The 13124-nt window shown below is 43.8% G+C and overlaps 1 protein-coding gene across 10 annotated transcripts in view; it reads left to right on the forward strand.

Moving 5' to 3' along the window:
• HERC1 (HECT and RLD domain containing E3 ubiquitin protein ligase family member 1) overlaps window positions 1–13124 on the forward strand; it is a 153059-nt gene that overhangs the window by 102047 nt on the left and 37888 nt on the right. For 4 of the 10 annotated variants that reach the window (XM_083183480.1, XM_083183486.1, XM_083183485.1 and 1 more), the window contains exons 42-53: window positions 706–822; window positions 1015–1225; window positions 1334–1497; window positions 3011–3231; window positions 3698–3966; window positions 4368–4420; window positions 5056–5256; window positions 5741–5915; window positions 6887–7160; window positions 11061–11274; window positions 11399–11604; window positions 12012–12139. In XM_083183480.1, coding sequence (XP_083039606.1) covers window positions 706–822; window positions 1015–1225; window positions 1334–1497; window positions 3011–3231; window positions 3698–3966; window positions 4368–4420; window positions 5056–5256; window positions 5741–5915; window positions 6887–7160; window positions 11061–11274; window positions 11399–11604; window positions 12012–12139 — 2233 coding nt within the window. The remainder of the gene's footprint in view (window positions 1–705; window positions 823–1014; window positions 1226–1333; window positions 1498–3010; window positions 3232–3697; window positions 3967–4367; window positions 4421–5055; window positions 5257–5740; window positions 5916–6886; window positions 7161–11060; window positions 11275–11398; window positions 11605–12011; window positions 12140–13124) is intronic. The other 6 variants (XM_083183483.1, XM_083183488.1, XM_083183489.1 and 3 more) reach the window with 6 other exon arrangements.

Consider the following 13124-nt stretch of genomic DNA (forward strand, 5'->3'; position numbering starts at 1 on the left):
AGTGCCAGTGCACTTTATTTATTTTTTTGTGGTCCCCCCCCCTTGATGCATCTTTTCTCATTGTTTATTCTACCCATGATTCACCACCTTCCTCACTCCTTTGTTTGGCCATTGAGGAGCTACACACAGCATTAGCAGTCTGCTGATTTGGAATCGTTTTTTTAAGGCTAATTTGCGTTTTTTGCATTTCTCTGCAATATTTGAGCACTGCCTACAAATGGAGCCATTTACTTCTTGTATGCCGCATTTGTCAATGCTCGCCGTCAGGGGCGGTGAGCAGCTGACGTGTTGAATAGTGTGAGCAGGAGGCATGGCTACGGGTGGAAAAAAAACGTGCATGCAAAGCAAGCGTAAAACGGTGTACGCTGTGCTGCGCTCGCCAGAGCATTGAATAATGCCCCTAGAGAGAACAAAGCTCCCTTTTAATTTTTTCCCTTGAATTGTAACTTGGAAAAATATGCTGACACGCTGATTTGCATAACTATGTGAAATTGTATGTTCTGCCAGTGTTAGCATTTTTCCTCCATGTTCTACAGTTTTCGCCAAGAATAAAATAGGCTAGTAGTGGTACAGATTGTATATTTACCTGGAGCAGAGACTGATGAATGATAAAGAATTTTCTGTAATATGCGGTGTCTTTGTTGGCTTCAGAATAGAATAAAAGTAAGGTAATGTTATTAATAATCCTTGTTTTTGTACCCACAGCTTTGTCTGATCCCAGCAGCCGTCTCTCTACATCACCACCCCCTCCTGCTGTGGTTGTTCCTTTACTAGAAATGGGATTCTCAATCAGACAGATCAAAAAGGCCATGGAAGCCACTGGTAATTGGTTTTCTCTATATTAGGCCTTGCTTCTATTCATACTGTATATGTAGTACATGGTCACACAATGCCATATTCATTTATTACTGATGTTTTTTTGTTTTTGCCTGTTTTTTTTGGGGGGGGGGGGGGGGTTGTACACTACTTGTAATCTTTTTATCATTTATGTTTGTTGAACTGTTATGTTTTTAGGTGCAAGAGAGGCTGACCCTCAGAACATAACCATATTGGCTATGTGGATGATAGAACATCCAGATGATGAGGAGAGATACTCAGGCAGAACCACTGAGCAGTGCCAGGGTGGTGCCATATCAGGTGCAGGTGGCAAGTCCAGTGATGTAGTGTTCACAGGAGACATCTCCTCCTCTGACGCCCCAGAGTTGGAAGAATGCTTTTGTGAGAGGTTAGAGTCTGAATTTATTTTTAAATGTTGTGAATGTGCTCTGTTTAATTGCCTTTAGTTAACACTGACTGACTGGCTTGCATAAAAATTTTGATGTTATTGATTTAGAGTACAAGCTCTCATTGTGCCGTGTATCGTCACTTGTAGCCCAGACAGCATGGACCAAGTAGAAAACTCAGGATCCAGCAGTGGGCAGCAGAACAGGGGAAGGTCCACTGTAACCAGGAGACAGAAGTTCGATCTGGCAGCTAGGACACTACTGGCAAGGGCTGGTATGTCCTTTCAGCAGGTTTTATACTTGTCCATGATTCTTTTGAACGGTATTCATAGTCATATTCTTTCAAATAGTTGTAATAAGAAAAAAAATATTGAATCTGGTTTCCTTTAAAATATAGCTTAATGTGAAGCCATATAATGAGGAAAGGGTCAATGATGTTCTAGGTTGTACATTTACATGACTTTTGGATTCCTTTGGATTTCCCTTTCCGATGCCTCCACTTCCCTGAAACATCTCAGTAAATACCATTGATGATGGAAATACATAAAGAAACAATGAAAAAAAAAGCTCTAAACAAAAACTTACAAAAACAATCAGCTGAAGACAGGGGAAAAACATGTAACCGTGTACAGTGTATGAGCCAAGTAAATTGATAAGAAGTGCAATCATCTACTACAATCAGTTGGCTTGAAATAAAGTAGCAATAAATTATATGAAATATCATTCCTCAGTGCTGCCAGTCACTGGGCCATTCGTGTTTTAGCTATTACAACTTAAGCCAACATGAATATCCTGGAGGCATAAAGCAAAAATGACTAGTCAATAAAGGCAATAACCCAAATACACAGGCAGAGTCAGTATGAGGGGGTAGATGTATTAAGCTCGGTGAAGTGATAGTGTCTGGTTTTTATCAACGGACAATCAGCTCCTACCTGTCATTTTTCAAGCCAAGCCTGAAACTACACAGTTAGGAGCTGATTGGCTGGTGATAAAAATCAGACACTTTATCACTTTACTGAGCTTAATAAATCTGCCCCTGAGGGTGAGATGTATAAAGCAGTTAAAAGAGAAGTTGCCAATACTGTAGCAACCAGTCAACTTTGAGGTAGCAGTTATCAAGTGCCTTTTGTAAAATTATGGGTAGATGCTCATTGGTTGCCATGTGCAACTTCTCCGCTCCTTATACTGCTTCATACATCTCCACCTGAGACCCTTCTCATGGCATAAAAACCTCTCCCCTTTTCCCTGAAGATATGCCCCACAGTACAGGCTCATTCTGATTCCCACATATTTAAAACCTAGTCTGGTGCTGCTAGAGATAGGAGAGTGAGGAATCCAAGAGGAAAATAATAAATAATAGATTTATCCCCAGTTAAATGTTTAGCCTGAGAGAGAACCTTCACCACCAAGTGAATCAGCAAGTACATGGAGTCATGGGCATCTGATAATATGCCATCTGTCTGCAGTGCTACCCTCTCTGGGTCGAACAAGTCCATTAAATATCAGGATAGTCATGTATAGATCTCCATGGCCAATGCGAACAGTACCAGGGTCAAAGGCCAAACTTACTGCATCCTCTACTCAAGGGAAAGCTGTATTACAAAAGCATATCCTTTAATACAGTGTGTATTTCTATGGTGTATATATTTTCTTGGTGTTAAAATTGAAATGAACAAAACTTTTGTCCATTGAATTATGCAGTACATGTATATAACTGAGTTAGGAAAATAATATAACAATGGCATCTTCATTTTCATAACTTTATTTTCACAATTTTGACTTCTCAGCTGGATTATACCGTACTGTCCAAGCTCACCGCAATCAGGGTCGGAGAGATGGCATGTCATTACAGCAGGATCCCGGTGCTCTGTATGACCTAAATTTGGATGAGGAGTTAGAGATCGACCTGGATGACGAGGCCATGGAAGCAATGTTTGGACAGGACCTGGCAAGCGATAATGATATTCTGGGAATGTGGATCCCAGAGGTACTGGACTGGCCAACTTGGGTGTGTGACAGCAGCTGGAGCTGCTCCCATCTCTGCTCTAATCCTTTACCCCTTGCTTTATACCCCAGCATGAGATAAAGAGCATTGATGCATGCAGCTTCCAGCTACTGCATCTAGGCAATTAGCCATAAGGGAGAGGGCCATCTCAAATGCGAGTGTTATTTTTCAATGTTACAATGATGGCTATATCTTTAAATCATCCATCAGTGAATTTGCTGTTTACTGTGATATAGTTTAATACATATGAAAGATGCAAAACATCTCATTAAGAACAGAACAAATACATGTCTTCCGCATGGCAAATTAATGATCTATCTTGCATGTATTTTATGTACTTAATAGGAGATGCAAAACATTGCTTCATTTGAGTCTGTGCATGTTCCGCTAAGCTGTTCCTTTGCTTGTTTTCTATGCTCAGTTTGTATGATCAAACCACAAATGATATGTTTGTTTTTTGTCCCCACAGCACGTATGTGAGACAGATGAGCGGGAGGAGGTGGTCATCTGTGAGCTGTGTGAGACAAGTGTACTTAGCTTCAATCAGCACATGAAGAGGTACCACCCAGGCTGCGGACACAGCGCTAACCGCCAGGGATACCGTAGTAATGGCTCTTATGTAGATGGCTGGTTTGGAGGGGAATGTGGCAGTGGTAATCCATACTACCTTTTATGTGGCAGCTGCCGGGAGAAGTATTTGAGTCTGAAGAGCAAGCGTAAAACAACTGCGTCAGAGAAGTGAGTTTTTTTTTTTGTAGAGCAACAGTTTTTTCATTGTCAGGTTGTTCTATTCAGTGTCAGGAATCATTATAGCTGTGATTAGTGTAAGCAGTTCATTAGCAGTGCCGATTTTTCTATCATCTTGAATTCTTGGTTATTGGGGTAAATATCACTTTAGCTATACCATTTTTACAGCAGTTTGATACTGGCACTATTTTTACTTAAGCATTGACTGTCTTCTTGCAGACCTTAACCTTGTTTGATGACCTACTTCCGTGTCACCAAAACAAGGCGGTCACCTAAATGCTGCATTCAAAATCTAACTACTGCTAAAATGGCAGTGTCAGCTTTTACTATTCTACTCATGCAGAGCCTGGTGTAAGAAAAGGCACTTATGAAGCGAACTATCTTTGTCTTAGGTACAAAGGACATGCCCCTGATTTGATTGGCAAACAAGACAGTGTTTATGAAGGTAATCTCACTTTGTTCATTTAACTGTGATATTTTGAAGCGATAGTCCAGTGGTTCCCAAACTTTTATGAATCACAGTGCCCATAAGTACCAACATTTTTGTTTTTCTCCCTGACAAATTCAGAAAAAAATATTAAATTAATATTAAGGAAATTGTGTTTTTCTCAGCCTTAAGTAGTATATAAAAGTGCAATTTACTGTCTATTCAATCCCGATCGAATCACATGGTGCCGTGTACACATTCGGTCTGTACTATATAGTCTTGCCTGCACATTCAATTTTTTTTTTTGATTTTGATGCCGTGAGCCGCACATTGGGATCAAATCGAAATTGATTACTTTTGATTAGATTTTTCTTATATAAGCAAAATCAAATAGAAAAATAGACTGCATTGAACTGTGTGTACGCACAATTAGGGTCATTCATTGCGTTATGGACAGGATTCACCTCTGTTTACAATTTGCCTATGACATTGGTCATGGAAAACCAATCCAGTTCACCCGTGAAAGTCCCCCAAGACCTCCGCACACAGTTTGGGAACACTGCCATAGCCTGTTTAAAAATATGCGTTAAACAATAAAATAGCCAATGTACCTGATACTTACCGTTTAACCTTTTTATTGGTGCACCACGCAGAAGACTGGGACATGCTAGACGTTGATGAGGATGATAAGCTCACCGGAGAAGAGGAGTTTGAACTTCTAGCTGGACCCCTTGGTCTAAGCGATCGCAGGATTGTACCAGAGCCAGTGCAGTTTCCAGACAGTGACCCACTGGGAGCCTCTGTAGCCATGGTAACTGCCACCAACAGCATGGAGGAAACACTAATGCAAATAGGTACCTTTGGGATGTGTGTTGTAATTAACTTCTGTTTTTTGGGGGGGAAACTTTGGTGCATTGTAGCTGGTGAAAATTAAGCCAACCTTTTTTTGCCTAATTTTTTTTTACTTTTTGCGGCAGATGCAACAAACTACAAAGAGTGGTAAACCTGAGAGATAAAAACAGCCAATCAGCTCCTAACTGTCATGTTACAGGCTGTGTTTAAAAAAATGACAGTTGCTTATTGGCTGGTCGTTTATCACTCTGGGGCAGATTTATTAAGCTTTGAGAAGAGCAGAGAAAAGGTAAACTGAGATAAAGCACCAGCCAATCAACTCCCAAATGTCTTTTTCAAACACAGATGATTGGCTGGTGATTTATCTGCTTTATCTCCAGTTTATCTCTTCTCCAAGCTTAATAAATCTGCCCCACTATCCCTTTTTGATGTTTGGTACATCTGGCCCATTGTGTCTTCAACATCTAACCTGTATTTCATTTATAGGCTGTCAAGGCGCTTTGGAGAAGAGCTCATCAGGTCGGATAACTCTCGGAGAGCAGGCAGCAGCTCTTGTAAATCCTCATGACCGTGTGATGGCCTTACGCAGGGTTATAGCTGCAGCCCAGGTTCTGCTGGCCCGTACCATGGTGATGCGTGCACTTTCACTGCTGTCTGTCAGGTCTGTGTTTTACTTCTCTTTTGCAAGACCTACCTTACCACAATTGCTATCATAGTAATTTTTTTAATTAATGTAGTCATAATTACAAGTAATAGTTGCAGCAAATTGGCTGCTGTGAGGACTTAATTTATTTCAAATGAGCCGGTTGTTAGATCTACTTGTCAAATCAGTGACTGCTTAGTACATTTCAAGTTGCACAAATGCACCTAATTGTCCTTATGACATTGACAAATGTCACTCAACACATTTTTATCACTGATCCTTTAAAGATGCTATGCTGGAATCTGGAGGTTATGCTGATGCGGCATGCTCTACAATGTGAAAATATCACTTCAGCCGACTAACACCCAGGAAAAACACTATTCATTCATCTAAACATTTAGCGGATAGATTTACTATAGGTCACTTCTCATCAATTTTTAATCGCTTTAAATCAGTGTTGTGTTTCAAGGGATAAAACTCACACTTACTAACGTGTAACAATTAATATAAAAAAGAATCTGATATGAAATGTGTGTTTGACTTAATGCAGAACTAATGTGTTTCTTTGGTCCTGTATTCCACGCTTCTGGGGCCAGTGAAGCTGCTTCTGAAGATGCAGCCATTGGTCTTGGCCTGAATACTGGGCCAATATGCCCTTGTTTTGTATTATACAGAATGGGCATGATGGCCCAGTAAGCCAGCTGTCACCACTAATTCCCCAACCCCAAACAGAGATAAGGCTTAGGGGGTACTGTGACCATAGTCTCAGTCACAGATTGCCAAATATGCAGTACAGACAACCATCAGAGTTGTAGGGAAGCCATTGGATTTACGTACAACTCTGAATAAGATCTTAACATGTGCAATGCAAGCCATTTCTCTACTCAGTGGTCTGACATTGATGTATTTTCTCAACTGTAGAGACTGTTGGATTTGTGACTCTGCTTTATGTTACCAAAGTAACCTTTATCATAATTTCTCCTCTTAAGTGGGTCTAGTTGCAGTCTTGCTGCAGGCTTGGAGTCTTTGGGCCTAACCGATATCCGCACTCTGGTACGCCTCATGTGCTTGGCTGCTGCAGGCAGAGCCGGACTCTCTACCAGTCCTTCCAATACTCTGTGTAATTCTGCTGATCGTTCCCGTGGTATGCACAGCAAGACCAGTAAACCCATCTCATGCCTAGCGTACCTGAGCACAGCTGTTGGCTGCCTAGCATCCAGTACACCCAGTGCTGCCCGACTTCTTGTTCAACTTTGTACCCAGGTCAGACATTATTTTTTAGAACTTTCATTTTCATTTTAAAAAGATTGTATTGAAAATATGCTGATATTATACTTTTACTAACTGCTATTATGTTTTTATAATCGGAACACCTATAAGAAAACATATTTAATTCTAGCTTAGCGTTGGAGCCTTCCGCCGGTCCCCTGAACCTCCCCGCAGCCTCCAATGGCTGCCCCCACTCCCTGCCTGTCTCTCTGAAGCGGAGACGGGCAGGGAAGCCACTCTCCTGCCTAGCTGACAGACGTGCAAGCGTGTGAGATACTTGCGCGTCCCTGTCAGATGGAGCTCCTGTCCGGCAACCTGCGCCAGCTCGGGACATCTGGCGATCCTGCTGGCTGGCTGACAGGTGTTCCAGGTGTTCCATCTGTATGTATGTATGTATTTATGTACTAGGTGATTCATCGCGCCCTACGGGCGCTCTTCACACCGTCGTAAGGGGCTGCGCCCCCTTAATTTGTGAACGTTTGTATATAAGAAATATGGTTAGAATTGTATGAAAGATGCCCTGTATTGCAACTTAGGTGTCCACGAATCGCGGGAGGGGGGGTCGCGGAGGGTGCCGCGAATTGCAGGAGGGGGGGTCGCGGGGGGTGCCGCGAATTGCAGGAGGGGGGGTTGTGGGGGGTGGATGCTGCGAATCGCGGGAGGGATTGCAGAGAATCGCGGGAGGGGGGTTACGGGGGCGGGGGTTGCGGCGAATCATGGTAGGGGGGGTCGCGGGGGGTGTGCCGTGAATCACGGGAGGGGGGGTCACGGGGTGGGGTGCCGAGAATCGCGGGGGTGTGTGTGTGCCGTGAATCGCGGGAGTGGGGGTTCAGGGGGGGTGTGACGCGAATCGCCACAAGAAAAAATCAACACAGAAAGGTCAACACATGTAAATGTTGACAAAGTGTGGCACTTCATTGGTGTCCATGTCAACACATGAGAATGAATATAAAAACATTCAAAAAATGAAAAAAACAACTTCAAAAACTCATGTCAACCTTTTTCATTGTCGACCATAGCCATGTCAGTGTTTTCCATGTGTGCAATTTAATTCTGGAGCTGCCGCGAATCGCGGGGGGGGGGGGGGGGGGTGCCGCGAATTGCGGGAGGGGGGGTCGCGGGGGTGGGTGCCGCGAATCGCGGGAGGGGGGGTTACGGGGCGGGGGTTGCGGCGAATCATGGGAGGGGGGGTCGCGGGGGTGTGCCGTGAATCACGGGAGGGGGGGTCACGGGGTGGGGTGCCGAGAATCGCGGGGGAGGTGTGTGTGTGTGTGTGTGCCGTGAATCGCGGGAGTGGGGGTTGTGGGGGGGGGGGGTGGGGGGGGTGTGACGCAAATCGCCACAAGAAAAAATCAACACAGAAAGGTCAACACATGTAAATGTTGACATAAGTGTGGCACTTCATTGGTATCCATGTCGACACATGAGAATGAATATGAAAATATTCAAAAAATGAAAAAAAAACCTTCAAAAACTCATGTCAACCTTTTTCATTGTCGACCATAGCCATGTCAGTGTTTTCCATGTGCAATTTAATTCTGGAGCTGCCGCGAATCACGGGGGGGTGCCGCGAATTGCGGGAGGGGGGGTCGCGGGGGTGGGTGCCGCGAATCGCGGGAGGGCGGGGTTCACAGGGGTTCCGGTGGGGGGTTGCCGCGAATTGCGGGAGGTGTGGGGTCACGGGGGTTGCCGCGAATCGCGGGAGGGTGGGGTTGCGGGGGGGTGTGACGCGAATCGCCACAAGAAAAAATCAACACAGAAAGGTCAACACATGTAAATGTTGACATAAGTGTGCCACTTCATTGGTGTCCATGTCGACACATGACAATGAATATGAAAAAATTAAAAAAATTAAAAATAAATCTTCAAAAACTCATGTCAACCTTTTTCATTGTCGACCATAGCCATGTCAGTGTTTTGCATGTGCCATTTAATCCTGGGGCTGCTGCGAATTGCGGGGGGGGGGGGGGTGCCGCGAATCGCGGGAGGGGGGTCGCAGGGGGGGTGCCGCCCCGAATTGCGGGAGGGGTCGTGGGGGGGTTCTTTTTGCAGCGAATCGCGGGAGGGGGGGTCGCGGGGGGTGTTTTTGCTGTGAACCGCGGTAGGGGGGGTCGCGGGGGAGCGGGTGTTTTTGCCGCGAATCGCGGGAGGGGGCGCGGGGGGGGGAGGTTTTGCCGCAAATCGCGGGAGGGGGGCGCTCACCTGGTGGCTGTGGAGTAGCAGTGCTGGGCAACATGGGAAGGCAGTGGGTGTCTGGCACTGTCTGTGGGCTCACTGGGCTGGTTCTCTGTCACATACCTCCCAACATGACCCTCTCCAGGAGGGACACAATGCTCTGTTTCTAGACTTCCCCTTAATGTATTATTGCCATCACCTGTTTTAAACAGGTTAATTGCTCAGAAAGGTGTTCAGCACAGATGAAGGCAATCACACATTAAGAGGAAAGTCCAGGAACAGAGCGTTATAGACACAGACACCCACTTTGAGTGACAGATGTAGCCAAATATATAAGAGATGTATGTATGTGTGTGCATAAATACAATTAAAAATTACTCAAAGCCAATGTAGCTAAAACATGCATATTGGTGCCAATACACATGTTTTAGCTACATTGGCTTTGAGTTATTTTTTTTGCGTGCCTCCCACCAGCTGGACTTTGTATTTATTTAAGGGAAAGGCACCTACAGTTATCTGGTGTATCAGCAAACAACAGGAAAACACTGCAACTTAGCATTTAGTGCGCAGTTACAGCCGCAGTCACACAAGTATTATAAGCATGCCACAACTCTTTTTAATCCGCAAGTTATGTGTGACTTACGGTATACACATAGCAATGCAAGCAAGATTCGTTTTAAAGTTAGTCACACAAAAAGACGCTTGGTTGTCCTGAGTCACGTCATGACCTGGTACAACTAGAAACAACAAGAAGAGCTGTTTAATGTGCAAGGAGGCTAGTTGAATGTGGACACATCTGTACCAGAAGTTTAAAAGACCAGACGATTTCTGGACACCGAGCCACTTCTTGGGTAGGGTCAGCAGATACCAGAATTCACATAAGTAGTCCCAGTGTGTGTCCATAAATAGCCCCGCTTGACTGTTGGAGTGAGCTCATGTTTTTTAAATGTGGTACATGTACAGGTGAACCTCAGTGTTTAGGTGCTCTGTATCAGGGCATAGACAGATATCAATATAAATTAAAAGATAAATACTTCCCTAATCGGGAGTGTTTCTTTTGTTGGCGTTTCCAAATTTTTTTCTTCCTCATACACGACAGATCAATATGTGGATGAGAAGAAATGGGCACAAACAGGTGTTATATCCTTTCTTTAGTTAATGACCACTTGATTAGGGGGATAACTCCCCTTAGGATATTTTTCGAATAGGAAATGGGTGCATACCCCACTCACTATTATAATCAGAAAGATATGTATATCACGGTTTCTTTCTACTGGGTGACGCACCCGTACTCACGATGTTTCAATGCTGTGACCCGCATACAAAGGTATCTTTTCCTCTGGTGTTATTCATAAAAAGATTTTTATTTCCATAGGCGCAGCAAACAATAAAATCAATAAAAAAACTGTACTGAACCCAAAAGGAAAGACAGCTGGTGGTAGTGTGAAGTCCACACCCTGATTGGTATTCCGGATCCAAACAGGGGCGGTCTGACACACATACACTCACCTGGTTTCCTCTACGGTCCTTCCAGTGGAGACACCTAGTCTCTTCATCAGGGCCTGACTCTCCTGTCTCTGAATCTCATGGTGTTCTTTCTAAAAGTGCCAATTTCACCGCCCATAGTGTCCTAGTTTTGCCCTAACAGATTTAGTGACCGCTTCTGTATTTAAGAATTTGACATTATGTTTTTAAATAATTTTTGCTGTATTCTTACAGAATTTAATATCTGCAGCAACTGGAGTAAATCTGACCACTGTGGATGATCCTGTACAGAGGAAATTCTTGCCCAGTTTTTTGCGAGGCATCGCTGAAGAAAGCAAGCTGGTCACCTCCCCTAACTTTGTGGTTACACAGGCACTGGTAGCACTGCTTGCAGATAAGGGGGCAAGACTGCGACCCAACTATGACAAGGCTGAAATGGAAAAGAGAGGTACAATTCTCTAGATTTATTTTTGCTAAATAAATTGACAAATAGTGTGTCATGTTTTTCTGGGCTATATTTGCATATGAAAGCACTTTGTCTCTCACCCCTTTCTGTCACTATTATACTGCAGGTCCTTTGGAACTGGCAAATGCACTGGCGGCCTGTTGCCTCTCTTCACGGCTCTCCTCACAGCACCGCCAATGGGCCGCTCAGCAGTTAGTGCGAACACTGGCTGCTCATGATCGTGATAATCAGACTGCCCCACAGACTCTTGCGGATATGGCTGGTGACTTGAGGAAATGTTCTTTCACCAAGCTGGAGGCACATCAGAATAGAGTGAGTTTTATATAATGTATCTAAATGGCATTAATTAGTATTTCTGCTTTGGGAAGGGATACCCAGCATGAAACAATTTTTCCTCTATTAAATTAGTCTATTATTGTCGAATGTAATGCAATTGTTGATCAGTACAATACTTGAATATGTTTTGCCAAGTAAATAATATATAATGTATTACTAGTAAGCCCGCTTGAATCGAAAGCTAGTGTGCTACCTTGTAATTTACATGTGTGTGAGAGAAACATGTAGGTTCATTCACTGTCAACAGATGGCAGTGTATTGGAGGCACACGGACACTAGACTTATATAAAGATGATGATGATTTTTTGACATATAAGGAAGCTGTGCTTCTAATGTTAACTGTGATAATAAAAATGTAAACCACTTGTGATTCTGGTTTACAGGTAATGACCTCTGTGTGGTGCGGTAAGAAGGGGTTACTGGCTACAAGTGGCAGCGATGGCACTGTCAGAGTATGGAATGTGTCTAGGAACCAGTACTCCCTGCAACAGACTTGTGTCTTCCAGAAACCGTGAGTACAGCTCATACAACCACCAGAGGGAAGTTTCTCTTATGCTGTGTGCACACGGTCCGATTTCCTTTCCGATGTTGACGATATAGTCAACATCGGATCGGCATCGGATGCAGATCGCAAGGGTTTTTTAACCCTTGCGATCCCGATCCGATCCTGATGCGCGTTCACGTATCGGAAGCCAGAAAGTCTTGGCTGCCTTGTCTATATAGTGCAGATCTGCACTATATAGTCAAGATAGGATGCAAATCGGATGTGCCTTAAGATCCTATTCACGATCCTATCTGATCAAGTTCAACCTATATTGGATCTCCTGAAGTGCACAGCTTGTATTTTAAATGACTCAGATGAAGTAACTACCAATCATCTGTTTCAAACCAGAATCCCCAATGACCAAAATTGGCAGTCCTATTTCTTCTCTCTGGGCCCAGTACTATACATTATAATTAATAGTTATAACTTTTTTCTGCTAACAGTTTGTCTAAACCTTTCTTAACTGCATCAATTGAGTCTGCCGTAACAACCTTCCCTGGCAGAGTATTCCATATCTTAACTGCCCTTACTGTAAAGAAACCCTTTCTTCCCTGGGTGTGAAACTTTCTCTCCTCTAACCTTACGGGGTGACCGAGTGTCTCCTGAGAGTTCTCTGTATTGACCCTTTATTTGTATAAAGTAATCAGATCTCCTCTTAGATTATTTTCTAAAGTAAACCTGCTTAACCAGGCTAGCCTTTCCTTCTTAGAATCAGCTTTATTGGCCAGGTATACCTACTATACTAGGAATTTGATTTTAGATTGCTGTGCAACAGCCAGTTGGGTAACGGTTAAACAGTGACAGTACAGATATACATACTGTACAGGTATAGGCTACATGTTCCCTGGGGATTAAAGACGCAGGGAACACATACCCACTGAGCTGCACAGCGCCTAGGCAGCCAGCAGCGGCACCACTGGTCACCGCAGCAGCCAGGTAGGTAACAATATAA

Source organism: Crinia signifera, chromosome 4 (assembly GCF_055691185.1).
Source record: "Crinia signifera chromosome 4, ASM5569118v1, whole genome shotgun sequence".
Taxonomy (NCBI): Eukaryota; Metazoa; Chordata; class Amphibia; order Anura; family Myobatrachidae; genus Crinia; species Crinia signifera.